Source organism: Hemitrygon akajei, chromosome 2 (assembly GCF_048418815.1).
Source record: "Hemitrygon akajei chromosome 2, sHemAka1.3, whole genome shotgun sequence".
Classification (NCBI taxonomy): Eukaryota; Metazoa; Chordata; class Chondrichthyes; order Myliobatiformes; family Dasyatidae; genus Hemitrygon; species Hemitrygon akajei.
In genome coordinates, this window is record NC_133125.1 from 40,879,045 (window position 1) to 40,894,868 (window position 15,824).

Here is a 15,824-nt window from a genome sequence, read left to right on the forward strand (position 1 = left end):
CATAACAGGAATTATATGATTGTGCTTTGGAGAACAAAAATGAAGGCAAATTAAATTGATAAATTGGTTTATTATTGTCGCATGTACTAAGGTACTGTGAAAAAAGTGACTTGCATACATCCATACAGTTCCATTCATTAAAGTGATGCATTGAGGTAGGTCAAGATAAAATAATAACAGAATGCAAAATAAAATGTTATAGTTAGAGAGAAAAGTGCATGCAGGTAGGGAATAAGGTGAAAGGTCACAAGGTAGATTGTGAAGTCAAAGGTCAGTCTTATCGCACTAGGGAAACATTCACTAGTCATTTAACAGCGGGATATCTAACTGCAGTTACATTTGTTTAATGATTGTGTTCTTATTTAATATTTTGAATTTAACTTCTTAAAATTAATTATTTCCATTTTAATAATTTTAAATTATAAATTTAAATTTTCACATATCAGAGGCATTAAGAAACTCATAAAAATCAGTTTTTGTGAAGGCTGACCGCCAGCTTTGTTGGTCATCAAATATTTATCCTGTGGCCCTAGAACCCCTATCTGTGTTTAGAGCATATTGCTATCAGCACAGTAAACTTGGCCAGGGAAGTTGACCCAATATTGTACATCCCAACTAATTACAATCATGCAGGATCCTTGAATGACCTTTGCTGTTGTAGGTATTGGGTCATCAAGTTCTAGTTCAATATAATTTTTCCCACTTTCCTCCACTTACGTCAAACCATTGTTGGAAGTGGGGTAACGTGTGGTGAGTGAGGAAGATCAAGAGTTGCTTCCTACGGTACATACACTCAGTGGCCACTTTATTAGGTGCACCTGTACACCTCATTAATGCAAATATCTAATCATCCAATTACAAGGCAGCAACTCCATTACTAAAAGGATGAAGACATGGTCAAGAGGTTCAGTTGTTGCATAGAACAAACATCAGAATGGGGAAGAAATATGATCCAAGTGAATTTGACCTGGAATGATTGATGGTGTTTCTCTGCTGATCTCCAGGGACTTTCACTCACAATAGTCTCCAGAGTTTACAGAAAACAAAAGAAAAAGAAACATCTAGTGAGTGGCAGTTCTGTGGGTGAAAATGCCTTGTTAATGAGAGAGGTCAGAGGAGAATGGCCAGACTGGTTCAAGCTGACAGGAAAGTGACAGTGACTCAAATAACTACACATTACAACAGTGGTGTGCAGAAGAACATCCCTGAACACACAAGATGTTGATCGTTGAAGTGGATGGGCTACAGCAGCAGTCTGAACATGTACTCAGTGGCCACTTCATTGAATTGAATTGACTTTATTAGTTACATCTTTCATATACATTGCGCCTCTGTCTAAATGTGCAATGTGCAATTGAAGTAATTTATAATAAATATTATGTTCAACAGGATAGTCACTATAACATAGAAATACAGCTGTGTCAGCATGAGTTAATCAGTCTGATGGCCTGGTGGAAGAAGCTGTCCCATAGCCTGTTGGTCCTGGCTTTTATGCTGTGGTACCACTTCCCAGATGGTAACAGCTGGAACAGTTTTTGGCTTGGGTGACTTGAGTCCCCAATGACCTTTCGGGCCCTTTTTACACACCCTGTCATTGTAAATGTCCTTTCTTTTCTTTCTTTCTCAATTTTTTATTATTGTTATTAATATCAACAAAATAAAATTAATACAAAGATAATGGGATTACAAACATACACATTTCGACTAAACATGAAAGAATACATAAGCAATGATTACAGTATAAATGAGTATTCCCAAATCATGAACGATACAATATACAAATAAACAAGGCAAACCTAAGTATATCATAGTATATATTTAAAAAAAACAGAAAAAAGAAAAAGAAAAAAAATTATGCAAAAGAAAACTAATCTAATAGTCTAATAACTAATAAAGAAAAAAAACAAAAAAAGAAAAAAGAAAAAAAGAAAAAATGGAAAAAAAGGCTGTTTATAATATCTCACAAAAATACAAAATCATCAGTGTCGTCAACTCCGATCCTCTCAACATATATAAAATTGAAACTGGGAAAACAAATAGGCTTGGAACAAGGTCATATTACATCATATGAAAATATTGAATAAATGGTCTCCATTACTTTTCAAATTTAATAGAAGTATCAAATACAACACTTCTAATTTTTTCTAAATTTAGACATAACATAGTTTGAGAAAACCAATGAAATACGGTAGGAGGATTAATTTCTTTCCAATTCAACAAAATAGATCTTCTAGCCATTAATGTAAGAAATGCAATCATTCGACAAGTGGAAGAGGATAAATGGAGTGAGTCCATCACTGGTAAACCAAAAATTGCAGTAATAGGATGAGGTTGTAAATCAATGTTCAATACCGCAGAAATAATATCAAAAATATCTTTCCAATATTTTTTCAAAAGCGGGCACGACCAGAACATATGTGTTAAAGATGCTATCTCAGAATGACATCTGTCACAAATAGGATTTTTATAGGAATAAAAACTAGCCAATTTATCCTTGGACATATGAGCCCTGTGCACAACTTTAAACTGTATTAATGAATGTTTAGCACATATAGATGATGTATTAACTAATTGAAGAATTTTATCCCAATTCTCAATAGGGATAGTAAGGTTAAGTTCTCTTTCCCAATCATTTTTAGTCTTATAAAAGGGCTCTGAACATATCTTCAAAATTATATTGTAAAGTTTTGATATTAGCCCTTTCTGAAAAGGATTTAGTTCAAACAAATTCTCCAAAATACCTGAAGACACAAAATTTGGAAAAGTAGGAAGTACAGTATTTAAAAAAATCCTAATCTGTAAATATCTAAAAAAATGAAATCTAGGCAAATTATATTTATTAGATAATTGCTCAAATGACATAAAACAATTATCCAAAAATAAATCGGAAAATCGTAGTAATCCTTTAGTCTTCCAAGCTGAATAAGCTTCGTCTATAATAGAAGGATAAAAAAAGCAATTGGATACAATAGGAATATTTAAAACAAACTGAGTCAAGCCAAAAAATTTCCGAAATTGAAACCATATACGTAAAGTATGTTTAACTATCGGGTTATCAATTCGTTTCGGCAATTTAGAAAGAGCGAAGGGAAGAGAAGTCCCTAAAATAGAACCCAATGCAAATCCTTGTACAGATTTAATTTCCAGGTTCACCCAATGAGGGCTAAAAGATATATCCCAATCCTTTAACCAACATATCAAATATCGGATATTAACTGCCCAATAATAAAATCTAAAATTAGGCAATGCCAATCCACCTTCCTTCCTTGCCTTCTGTAAATAAATTTTACCTAACCTAGGATTTTTATTCTGCCATATATATGAGGAAATTTTTGAATCAACATTAGCAAAGAAAGATTTCGGAATAAAAATAGGTACCGCTTGAACTATATATAAAAATTTGGGTAAAATAACCATCTTAATAGCATTAATCCGACCTATCAGAGATAAAGATAGGGGTGACCACTTAGTAAACAAACATTTAATCTGATCGATTAAGGGTAAAAAATTAACCTTAAATAAGTCTTTATAGTTTTTTGTGATTTTAATCCCTAAATAAATAAAAGAGTCATTAACAAATTTAAAAAGTAAATTTCCATAAATTGGAACCTGTCTATTTAAAGGAAACAATTCACTCTTATTAAGATTTATTTTATACCCGGAAAAATCACTAAATTGAGCCAACAATGATAAAACTGCAGGAATGGATTTCTCAGGATCAGAAATAAATAATAATAAATCTTCTGCATATAATGATAACTTATGTATATCTGTCCCACGATTAATGCCAAAAATGTTCTGTGATTCTCTGATAGCAATTGCCAAGGGTTCTAAAGCAATATCAAATAATAATGGACTAAGAGGCCAGCCTTGTCTAGTACCCCGAAATAAACGAAAAAAGGGAGATCTTTGATTGTTAGTAAGCACCGAGGCTACTGGAGTATGATATATCAGTTTAATCCAGGAAATGAATGTCGGACTAAAATTAAACTTCTCAAGCACATTAAATAAGTATGGCCATTCAACTCTATCAAATGCTTTCTCCGCATCTAATGAAATGACACATTCTGAAGTGCTATGTGAAGGAGTATAAACAATATTCAGTAATCTCCTAACATTGAAAAAAGAATAGCGATTTTTAATAAAACCAGTTTGATCATCCGAAATAATTTGGGGTAATACCTTCTCCAGCCTGGATGCCAGTAACTTGGAAAAGATCTTGGAATCTACATTCAGTAAAGATATTGGTCTATAGGATGCACAGTCAGTAGGGTCTTTATCTTTCTTCAATATTAAAGAAATGGAAGCTCTATAAAAAGAGTGTGGCAAATTGCCCAATCTAATTGGATCTTCAAAAACCCTGCATAACCAAGGAGAAAGAGTAGCGGAAAAACATTTTAAAAATTCTACTGTATACCCATCTGGACCTGGTGCTTTCCCAGAATTCATAGATTAACCCCTTTAATTTCTGCATCCGTAATAGGAGTTTCTAATATTGAAAGATCATCTGATGATAATTTTGGAGAATTCAATTTCCCAAGAAAATCACACATGGTATTACGATCATGAGGGAATTCGGAATGATACAGGGAGGTATAAAAATCTTGAAATGATTTATTTATCTCATCATGGTTAACTGTCAGATCCCCATTCTGCTGACGGATCTTAGTAATTTGACGTTTAACCAAAGCATTCTTCAATTGACTAGCTAACAGTTTACCCGATTTATCACTATGTATATAAAAATCAGATCTGGTTTTCATTAATTGATTTTCAATCGAAGATGTAAGTAATAAACTATGTTCTGTTTGAAGTTCAAGCCTTTGTTTGTAAAGCTCCTTACTAGGAGTAATCAAATATTTCTTGTCAATCTCTTTAATTTTATCAACCAACAAAAGAGTTTCCTTCTTGATGCATTTTCTCAGACCAACAGGGTAGGAGATAATCTGTCCACGTATATATGCTTTAAAAGTGTCCCAAAGTGTTCCGCAAGAAATATCATCCATGGAATTAGTTGAAAAGAAGAAATCGATCTGTTCCTTCATAAATTTAATAAAATCCGGATCTTGCAGTAAGGTAGAATCAAATCACCATTGTCTAGCACTAGAAGCTGTATCCGTAAATTTAATAGAAAGTTTTAATGGAGCATGGTCAGAGATGGCTATAATAGCTATAATATCATAATTACAACCAATTACCGATGGAATAAAACAAGAGTCAATAAAAAAATAATCAATTCTTGAGTAGGAATGATAAACATATGAGAAAAATGAAAACTCTTTGTCCTTAGAATGCCGAAATCTCCAAATATCAAAAATTCCATTATCAGTCAAAAAAGAGTTAATACAAGTGGCCAACTTATTAGGTAAAGTTTGAGTAGATATAGATTTGTCCATCAAAGGATTTAAACAACAATTAAAGTCACCACCCATTATTAACTTATATTCATTTAGATTAGGTAGAGAAGTAAATAAGGACTTAAAAAAATCAGGACAATCCACATTTGGAGCATAAACATTAACCACAGCAACCTTTTTGTTAAAAAGTAAGCCAGTAATTAACAAAAATCTACCATTCGGATCCGAAAAGATATCATGTTGGACAAATGCAATAGAGGAGTCAATAAAAATTGAAACTCCCTTTACTTTAGCATTCGAATTCGAATGATACTGTTGATCCCTCCAAAACCTAAAAAGGCGATAATTGTCCTCTTTCCTCACATCAGTTTCTTGTGCAAAAATAATATGAGCATTAAGTCTTTGGAATACTTTGAAAATCTTTTTCCGTTTAATTGGGTGGTTTAAGCCATTAGTATTCCAAGAGTCAAAATTAATGGTCTGAGCCATATTTCTGAAATCAACCCTTCGGTATATAAAGGGTTAACCAACTTATGAACTCATACACCCGGAAGAGGAACAAAAATAAGGGGAGGACCCGGAAGTGATGACATCGCGGACATTTTTGTAGTTTAAAATCAGCCCAAATGAAAAAACTGAAAAAAACTGATAAAAGAAACATAAGATTTAGAAAAAGACCTCCCACCCCCCACCCAAGAGGGAAAAAAAGACAACCCCAGTCAGGGATAGGCTGGGAAAAAGAAAAGATGAAACTAAATCTACCCCCATATCAGCAGAAGACAACTCCGTATATAAAGGATTAAAAAAAATCCACCCAAACTCTAAAGAAATAATAATCACTATACAAAAACCAAACCACTTAATATAATTGGTAGTAAAAAAAAAACAAAAAGAGTATAATCACTAGTAACTTATAAATCGGGTTAAAACCCAAACAAACTAAAAAAAAATTTGAACTATGATAAGAGATGCATTATAGGAAGAAGACGAGAGAAAATAAAATGGCGAAATAAAAAAAAGCCAAAACTATTTTAGAGAAGAAACCGCCATCTTAGTAAAAAAAAATTCACCTTTGAAGGATTAATAATAATGACCAAAGATAAAGTACAGTGGTTGAAGTAAGTAAAATAAAAAGATTAGCATGTTGAGAAAAAAAAACTTTAGAGTATAAAATATAGAGTAAACCTACACCAATAGCCAGAAACAAAATCTGGTTTTGGAAATAAAAACTATCTTGCACGATCAAAATCACTCATTTATTTGGAATGAGTGTCCGTAGCAGTAGGGAAGTTCTCATCGAGAAAGCTTCTCGCTTCAGATGTAGAAAGGAAAACTCGCCTTGGTGCATTCGGAGGCGATATTCTGAACTTCGCTGGGTATAAGAGTGCAGGTTTTAGATTTTTCTCATAACATTCAGACATCAGAGGTTTAAAAAGAAGCCTTGCCTTCATTACTTCTGGACTAAAGTCTTCTACTAAACGAAAATTGTGATCTTGAAATTTGACCATCCCTACACGCCAAGCCACACGAATTAAGTTGCTCTTTAACATGCACATAGTGAAATCGGACAATTACAACCGGTGGTTTAGCTGAAGCACTTGGTGATCGACGCATAATTCTGTGAGCGCGATCGAGTAATGGAGGACTGGCTGGGAATACAGAAGGGAACGCATCCTTTAAAAGTTGAGCAAAGTACTTCAAGGGGTCCCCTTGTTCCATACCTTCTGGGAGACCAAGTATGCGTAGGTTCTGTCTTCTGGACCGATTCTCAAAGTCGACACTCTTGGCTTTAAGTGTTTCCACCTGTTTAATCGTCGAAAGTAAGTTCTGCTCCAATTTTTCAATTATCAAAGCTCGCTTCCGAGAGTCTTCTTGCAGAGTTGCAATTAGAACTTGCTGCTGGTTAACTACTGAATCCGTCTTATCCATATAATCTTGAAAAGCCTTTATATCTTGTTTAAAAATTTGTCGTCGTTCTTCAAATTTTTGATTTAAAACCTCCAATAACATTTCATAAGTCAATTCAGTGCCCTTAGGATCAGTCGTCTTCTTCTTCCCGTTCCCGTTGGGATCCTTCCCGAGTTCTCGCCCTCTAGATCTAAGAGCCATTTCTGTATTCCTTTCTTCAAAAATTCACAATAAACTCTTAAAGATAAGTCCAAAAAAGTAACAAGAATCTTTTGGTGTAGGTAAAAATAAGTTAAATAAGGGTGATCATAGGTTAAAAAAAGTAAAGGTTATGGAGCGAATCTGAAACAGTGCTCACTCCATGAGCGTCTCCTGCTGACCCCGTAAATGTCCTGAATAGTGGGAAATTCACATCTACAGATGCGCTGGACTGTCCACACCACTCTCTGCAGAGTCCCGCAATTGAGGGAAGTACAGTTCCCGTACCAGGCAGTGATGCAGCCAGTCAGGATGCTCTTAACTGTGCCCTTATAGAAAGTTCTTAGAATTTGGGGAGGGGACATGTCAAATTTCTTCAACCGTCTGAGGTGAAAGAGACACCATTGTGCCTTTTTCACCTCACAGCAGGTATGTACAGACCACGTGAGATCCTTGGTGATGTGTATGCCGAGGAACTTAAAGCTGTTCACCCTCTCAACCCCAGATCCATTGATGTCAATAGGAGCTAGCTTGTCTCCATTCCTCCTGTAGCCCACAACCAGCTCCTTTGTTTCTGTGACACTGAGGGAGAGAATGTTTTCTTGACACCACTGTGTCAGGGTGATGACTTCCTCTCTGTAGGCTGCCTCATTATTATTTGAGATTAGGCCAATCAGTGTATTGGTTACAGAAGGTACCTAATAAAGTGGCCAGTGAGTGTAAGTATTGCACCTAGCATTACCTTGCAGGCCACTGATTCATTATTGTTCCTTCAACCCTTCACAGGTATGTATCTCCCTGTACCCTATAAAATGCATCTGCTTTACTCAATGCTCCACAGTGCTGTCAATCTGAGCACCAAGAATCCAGCATGTGAAGAGGCCTCATGTGATGGCTGGTGCCAGGGTTGGCCAGAATGAGTGCTGCAGTTGCTTGTGATCGAACAGGGCCTCAGCTGGTCACCGCAGTGAATGGTAGGGACCGGGAGTACCAGTCCGTCTGCGCTGATAAGTTGCCAGATCTGACAGTCTTTCTTGCCAGCTACTGATGATGCAATTCAATCCAAGCCGCTGTCCCCCCTTCTCATTGGCTACACTGTTCTCCCAGCAACCACCCAGCTTGTTACCATAGAGAATGTTCTCAACTGGGCCGAGTCATGCAGCCAAACAGGAGAGAGGAAGAGCAGCTTTCCTAATGCATCTCCATATGTATGATGCTGTAATGTGCCGATTCCACTGGTGCTCTCTGTCCTGGAAGGCATCCCTAGGGCTAAGCAAGAAGCCAGTGTTTGGCACCAGGACATGCTCAGCAACACAAGTTGGAGATATTAAATTCGTTTCTGCATTAAATGTCTATTTAGTTAATGTTGGGAATTTTTTAAAGATACTTGCTCTCTTGTTAAAATATCACCTTGTACTATGTTTGTAAAAAGCTTTTTAACCACTGGAAATATGTCTATGGCCCAATTCACTTTAAAACTTTTTTTTGTTCCTAAACTGTTTAGAATAGCAAATCATCAAGTTAAAAAAAAGTCACGTTTCTATCAATCTGATAAGACCCTCCTGTACTTGGTGCAGTGGTTAATCCCAGGTTATTTCTTGTTTATTTCTTATTTAACAGCTACATTGCAAACCAACCAAGCCTGTCGGGCATCAATGATCACGACATGGAACCATATGTTGGCCTAAGAAATCTGTGAGTATTTCAACAGTATTAGATTATTGCATTAGAAATCTATTTATCTAGTGAGGTATTACTGTCATGAAATTTAATCTATCTGCTTTATTTTCCAGAACTTTGGTTAATTGTGGACTGACATTTATTTCACGAGAAGGATTTCTAAATAATCTTCGGCTTCAGTATATGTAAGTCTTTTACATGCAATATTCTTTTCTGCCAGCTCAGAATCTGTCTTTCCCAATGTCATATCCATGATAATATTCACTCTGCAAATGAGTAGAGTATCATGACCACCAAATACCCTGTTTTCTTGCCTAATGGAATATAATTCATGACCCTACTCGATGCTCAGCAGTGACAATCAGAGACTCTCGATCTTGGCGTAATAATCCTGTAGGGTTTTTTTTTCCAGATTATCTAAACCATTTCACTAGTATTATTATGAAAACTTTCACAAAATTATTGCAAATATCATGAAAAAACATGCAAGAATGGCTATGCCTTCTTAATCTCATTTGGAGTTATGTTTGAACTCTCGTGTTTTCTCCTCTATTTGACTCAGTCATTTGAAAAAGGATTTTTCAACTTCACCCTGTCAATTTGGTAAAGGACTCCATTTCCATGCCAGTCACTCAATAAGTATTAACCCATCACTTCCTATCAGATACTGATTCATTCTCAGCTGTTCTATCAATTTCCAGAAAATACACTTATTAAAAATTTTCATATCTAATCCCTCAGTTTAAATGGCCTGCTGATTCAATTGATTATGCCAAAGGCATAAAGGGAACTAATGGTTTTCCACCAACACTTCTTGTTCTGCACAAAGCTGGCTGCAGTTTAAGATCCGTGCTTTCGAACCGGACGAAGAAAATCTTTCTTTTTTCTGACGCAAACAACAAACTACAAACTACTGGAGGAACTCAGCAGGTCAAGTAGCATCTGTGGGGTGAAAAGAATTATCAATATTTCAGGCTGCAGCGTCTATGATCTGCAGTCTCTTGTGTCTGCAGCCTTTTTCTGGTCATGCATAATTCTCCGGTAACGTAGATAACAGAAAATCACTGTCACAGAAAGAGGCCATTCATTCCGTTTTATCAGTTGGGAAGGAACTTTCCCATGGGTTTCAGATACCAACCATTCTCTAAATGATTGTTTTTCTTCCCTCTAATCCATCTACCAATTTCGTTACATGTATGACCCTGGTCCCTGGCCCCTCAGCTGAGATAAATAGATCCTTTCCATTGACACTGCTTGTCCCTCATAATTTTACATGCTTTACTACCTTCCAATGCATTTGCTCCAAAGCAAAGAAAGAAATCCTGGCTTATCCAGTCTTTATTTACATTTCTAATTTTTCAGTGCTGCAAAATCTTCCTAGGTCTGCCCCTACCCTCTACAGGTCTATAACGTGGAAAAGTGAAGACCAAAGAACTGAACACACTACTCAGGTTGTGGCCTTGCTACTTTTATAGTTGCAGCATAACCTCAGAGAGAATGCTCAAAATATTCAACAGATCCGGCAGCATCTATGCAAATTAATGTTTCAAGTCAATTCTACGCAGAATATATCCAATAATCTGCCCTCATTAAAAATCCTTGTCAGCTGCTCAAATAAATCAATTAAGTCTGTCAGACATGGTACTCCTTTAGCAAATCTATGCAGGTTGTCTCTGGTTACCCTGTGCCTTTATAAACAGAGGTTTATATTGCTCCTTAGTATATATTACAGTTATTTACTCACCACTGAAGTTAAACCATTTGGCTTTTAATTATACAGCATAGTCCCTTTCTACTTTTTAAAGCAACAGTTCTCAATCTTAAATTCTGTGGCATCATTATGTAGCCAGAAAGGACTGTAATATTGTGGTTGGAGAGCTAGCAATTTCTCCTCTTGCTGCTTGGGATATATTTCAACTGGTTTTGGTGTTCTATCAATTTTCCAAATGATAATCCTCTTACAAAGACTTCTTTAATAATGCTTACCCCATCCAATATTTTAGACTCATGCTGACCAAGATTCTTGTCTGTGCCAGTCCTATTTGCCCATATTTAGCTTATATCCCTTTAACTCTTTCCTAACCATATACCTGTCCAAGTACCTTGTAAATGTTGTTGTTTTGTCTGCCTCAACCACTTCCTGTGGCAGCTGATTCCATATAGTGACCATTCTCATCTCCCCCTCACCTTAAACATATGCCCTCTAGTTCTTGACTTCCAAACCCTGAGAAACAGGCTGTGTGCATTCATTCTTATTACATACTTTTATATCGTTATTTTTCAGAGACAGAAAGAGCTTCGACACATAGTGGTTTTCATTGCCCATAGAGATTTAATAGGTTCCAAATAATCAAAAACTATTGAGTCAGGAGCAGTTGAAATATCCCTCAAAAAGATTACTTGCTCACAAACAAAACAATATCGTGTGTGTGAACAGACAGCAGGCACCAGAAGGTTTTTAAAGTTTTAATATTGAACTTACAACAGAGCCCACAGTGTGCTTCCATTGAAATTTTTAAAATCCTATTTTAATTACTGAAATCATCTTTGACCACCTAAAATTTAATTCAGATTATTACTGTGTGACATGAAAGGTTCAAGATGGGTCACATCTTGACAGAATTACTCGATGCACGTGGTGGTATTTCCTTCACTGGCTCTGGTGGTTTCATAATTCGGTTTCTTGGGATTCGAAATGTTAAAAGCAATAATTTTGGAATACCTTTTAGGTAGTCGAAGTCAATTTCAGTAATTACTTAAAGGCATGAGTTCCCATATCAGGGGAAGGGAAAGAGAGCTGAGGTCCTGTTCACTTGGGCCCAGTGGGGTGGGGGAGTGTAAAACTTAGTCTGAGATCAAAGAGGAGGCTATGTTTGTAGTTCTTATGGCTAGTGAGCTCTAAGCCAGGGATGGTGACCCATTCAGTCACCAGCAGGTTCAATGAGTGCACCAGTGAGAGCGGAACTGAGGTTGGGGAACTCACTCACTGGAAGTTGTGCCTCATTTAATCATTAGTGTACTGTCCTCCACAAAATGAATAAATGTGGGGTTTAGCCCGCAGTATAGAGGGATAGAGAGAAAGGAAAAATTATTTCTATGTCAGCTATTACAGTAAGATTGCTCTCAACCTCAAGGGGAGATCAGAAACTTCATCGACTACAGCTCTGCCTTTAATTACCATCATTCCAAATAAACTGATTCCTAAGCTCCGGAACCTGGGTCTTAGCACTCAGATCTGCAGCTGGATCTTCAACTTCCTCACAGACAGGACCCAGGCTGTAAAAATAGGGGACAAGCTCTCCTCTACAATCACTCTGAGCACCGGTGCCCCACAAGGCTGTGTACTCAGCCCCCTGCTGTACTCACTGTACACCCATGATTGTGTAGGCAAGTTTCCGTCGAACTCAATATATAAGTTTGCTGATGACACCACAATTGTAGGCCGTATCTTGGGTAATGATGACTCTGAGTACAGAGAGGAAATTAAGAATGTGGTGGCATGGTGTGAAGACAATAACCTATCCCTCAACGTCAGCAAGACGAAGGAATTGGTTGTTGACTTAAGAAGGAGTAGCGGACCGCACGACCCCATCTACATCGGTGGTGCGCAGGTGGAACAGGTCAAAAGCTTTAAGTTTCTCGGGGTGAATATCACAAATGACCTGACTTGGTTTAACCAAGCAGAGTCCACTGCCAAGAAGGCCCACCAGTGCCTTTACTTCCTGAGAAAGCTGAAGAAATTTGGCCTGTCCCCTAAAAAAACTAATTTTTATAGGTGCACCATAGAAAGCATTCTTCTAGGGTGCATCACAACCTGGTATGGAAGTTGTCCTGTCCAAGACAGGAAGAAGCTGCAGAAGATCGTGAACACAGCCCAGCACATCACACAAACCAGTCTTCTATCCTTGGACTCACTTTACACCGCACGCTGTCGGAGCACTGCTGCCAGAATAATCAAGGACACAACCCACCCAGCCAACACACTTTTCGTCCCTCTTCCCTCCGGGAGAAGGTTCAGGAGCTTGAAGATTTGTACAGCCAGATTTGGGAAAAGCTTCTTTCTAACTGTGATAAGACTGCTGAACGGATCCTGACCCGGATCTGGGCCGTACCTTCCAAATATCTGGACCTGGCTTGCACTACCTTACTTTCCCTTTTCTATTTTCTAATTATGATTTATAATTTAAATTTTTGTTATATTTACTTCGATTTGTACTTCAGGGAGCATGAAGTGCAGAATCAAATATCGCTGTGATGATTGTACGCTCTAGTATCAATTGTTTGTTGACAATAAATTAAAGTAAAGTAAAGAAAAAGAAATTCTAATCTCTTGTCATTTTTACTAAAATTGCTTTTTTTTGGGGATTTCTGCGCAGATAATGATAATTCAAGTATTGGCCTGTTGTGAATGTAGGTGGGCAGGGGAAGACACCAATCTAATACATATGCATGTAGGTAACTTGGCTTCATGCATCTAAAGTTCCCGTCAGTGTAATAAATTATGTGTCACAGACAGTACTCTGTGTAATATCTGCTTAAGTAGCTAATTAGATGCATTTGCTCCTCAGTTTACAGAGACTGAGATGCTGTTCTCCTTTCCAGGAAACTAACTTTTTTTTTCTGGTTTCAACTGTCTGGAAAGATGAATAGAGTGAGATGAATTAGGTGCAAGGAAACCTTCATACAAAATATGTACAGAGCCAGCATTTAGGAATTCAGTAGCCTGTTCCTCCAATAGAAAAAAAACTTTTCAAAGTATCAACATTTACGTCAGTATTACTGAAACTAAACAATTCTGTGTTCAGGCATTTCTGAGGAAACATCAATTCTTGCCCAGACTTTCCTGGCAGTAGTCACCCACCTATGTTTGTTGCTAAATACTTGTCAGTTTTGCGGGAATTCAGGATTGCAAAGCATTTAAAAGCCATCCAGTACCCAAGACTGGACACAAATCATATCATATACTGTCAGCTAGGAGTTAAGCAATGTATTTGATTATCCTTGACATCTAGAGACATTCCGGACAGTTAAAAATGTGAGTTAACTATGACACAGTGAGGAGTTTTGAGGCAGAGCTTGGTTATCGAAATTCCACGGAACAGCAAGTTTGAGATCCACAACAAGCTGGATCACCTGCTGGCCACCTACTTTAATTCCCATTCCCATTCCCATTCCAACATGTTGGTCCACGGCCTCTCCTACTGCCACTCCCAGGTCGGAGGAACAACACCTCATATTCTGTCTGGGTAGCTTCCAACCTGTTGGCTTGGACATCAATTTCTCTACCTTCCGGTAATTTCTTCTTCCATTCCCCATTCTGATTCCCCTCTCACCTCTTCTTTTCTCCTTATCTGTCCATTAGCTCTCTCTGTTATGTTCTGTAACTCCAGAAACTAATCGAAAGAGAAATACAGAAGTTGGGTCTACTTTGTTTCTGTTTTCCTTTTTTTTAGTGAGGCAGTCACATATGATGTGGTGGTGTAATGACATATGCCATTCACGTACTTCTTACGTATAACCCATAATGAATTATGTAAACACCAAAGAATGCTTAATCAAGCTACATATTTACAATATTATTCAAATATTGCTGAAATATTAAACACACTACATCCTCCTCCTTCCCTTTCTCCCACAGCCCAGTTTTTGCTCCTATCGGATTCCTTGTACTTCAGCCCTTTACCTTTCCACCCAGAATTTCCTTCTTCTCAGTTCAACCCTCATATGACTTCACTTACTGTATCTACCTTCGAGCTTGTACTCCTTCCTGTCTTCTTATTCTGCTTTCTCCCCTTCCTTTCTAGAACGGATGAAGGGTCTTGGCCTGAAACTGAGACTCATTTTTTCTCCTTTCCATAGATGCTGTTTGATCTGCTGAGCTCCTGTGGCATTTTGTGCATGTTAGTTTGGGTGCAGATGTCCCAGACGTTCTGACAGCTCTGTTGGGGTGTTGGTGTTGGGTGGTCCCACCATCTGTTCCATACTGATCTCCCAGAATTTGTCTGAGTAATTTGGGCCATTACACTTAAGCAGGTACGTAAATGTAATAGTCCAAATTAGCCAGACAAATTCTGTCTAAGCTCCCACTGAGAAGAGAAGCCCCTGTGTACCCATCACTATCTTCAGAAGCAGATAAAGGAGCTATGATAGGTGGGCATGCAGTCCACTGGGCACAGTCTGCTCTGCCTGGCACATCTGCATTGGCCTTCATCGTTACAGTTTACTTAGAAAACTCTGCCTTGAGGGGATTTGGGTGATCCCCCTGTAAAAACAGCAAGCTAAAGTCAAGGCTCACCACTTTCTCAGGTAACCCCGGCAAAATATAGAAATGGCAATGTCACACAAGCACACATACTAAGGCTAGCCCTAATGGCTATTTAAGTCTTTCCACCATTAAGAATCAGAATCAGGTTTAATATCATCGACATATGTTGTGAAATTTGTTAACTTAGTGGCAACATACAATGCAAATCATGATAATATAGGAAAATAAATAAATAGACAAGTTATAGTAAGAATACATATGTGTATTAAATAGTTAAGTTAAACAGAAACAGTAAAAATGAGGTCGTGTTCATGGGTTCAATGTCCATTTAGTAGTCGGATGGCATTTAATAACTGTATGGCTCAAAGAGCATAAGATATAGGAGCAGAATTAGGTCATTTCATCACAACTGATTC

General features: G+C 37.4%; 1 protein-coding gene across 2 annotated transcripts in view; it reads left to right on the plus strand.

Annotated features, from left to right (window-relative positions):
• Positions 1-15,824, plus strand: part of ntrk2a (neurotrophic tyrosine kinase, receptor, type 2a) — a 240,500-nt gene that overhangs the window by 26,645 nt on the left and 198,031 nt on the right. For both annotated transcript variants that reach the window (XM_073070915.1, XM_073070924.1), the window contains exons 2-3: positions 9,084-9,158; positions 9,257-9,328. In XM_073070915.1, coding sequence (XP_072927016.1) covers positions 9,084-9,158; positions 9,257-9,328 — 147 coding nt within the window. The remainder of the gene's footprint in view (positions 1-9,083; positions 9,159-9,256; positions 9,329-15,824) is intronic.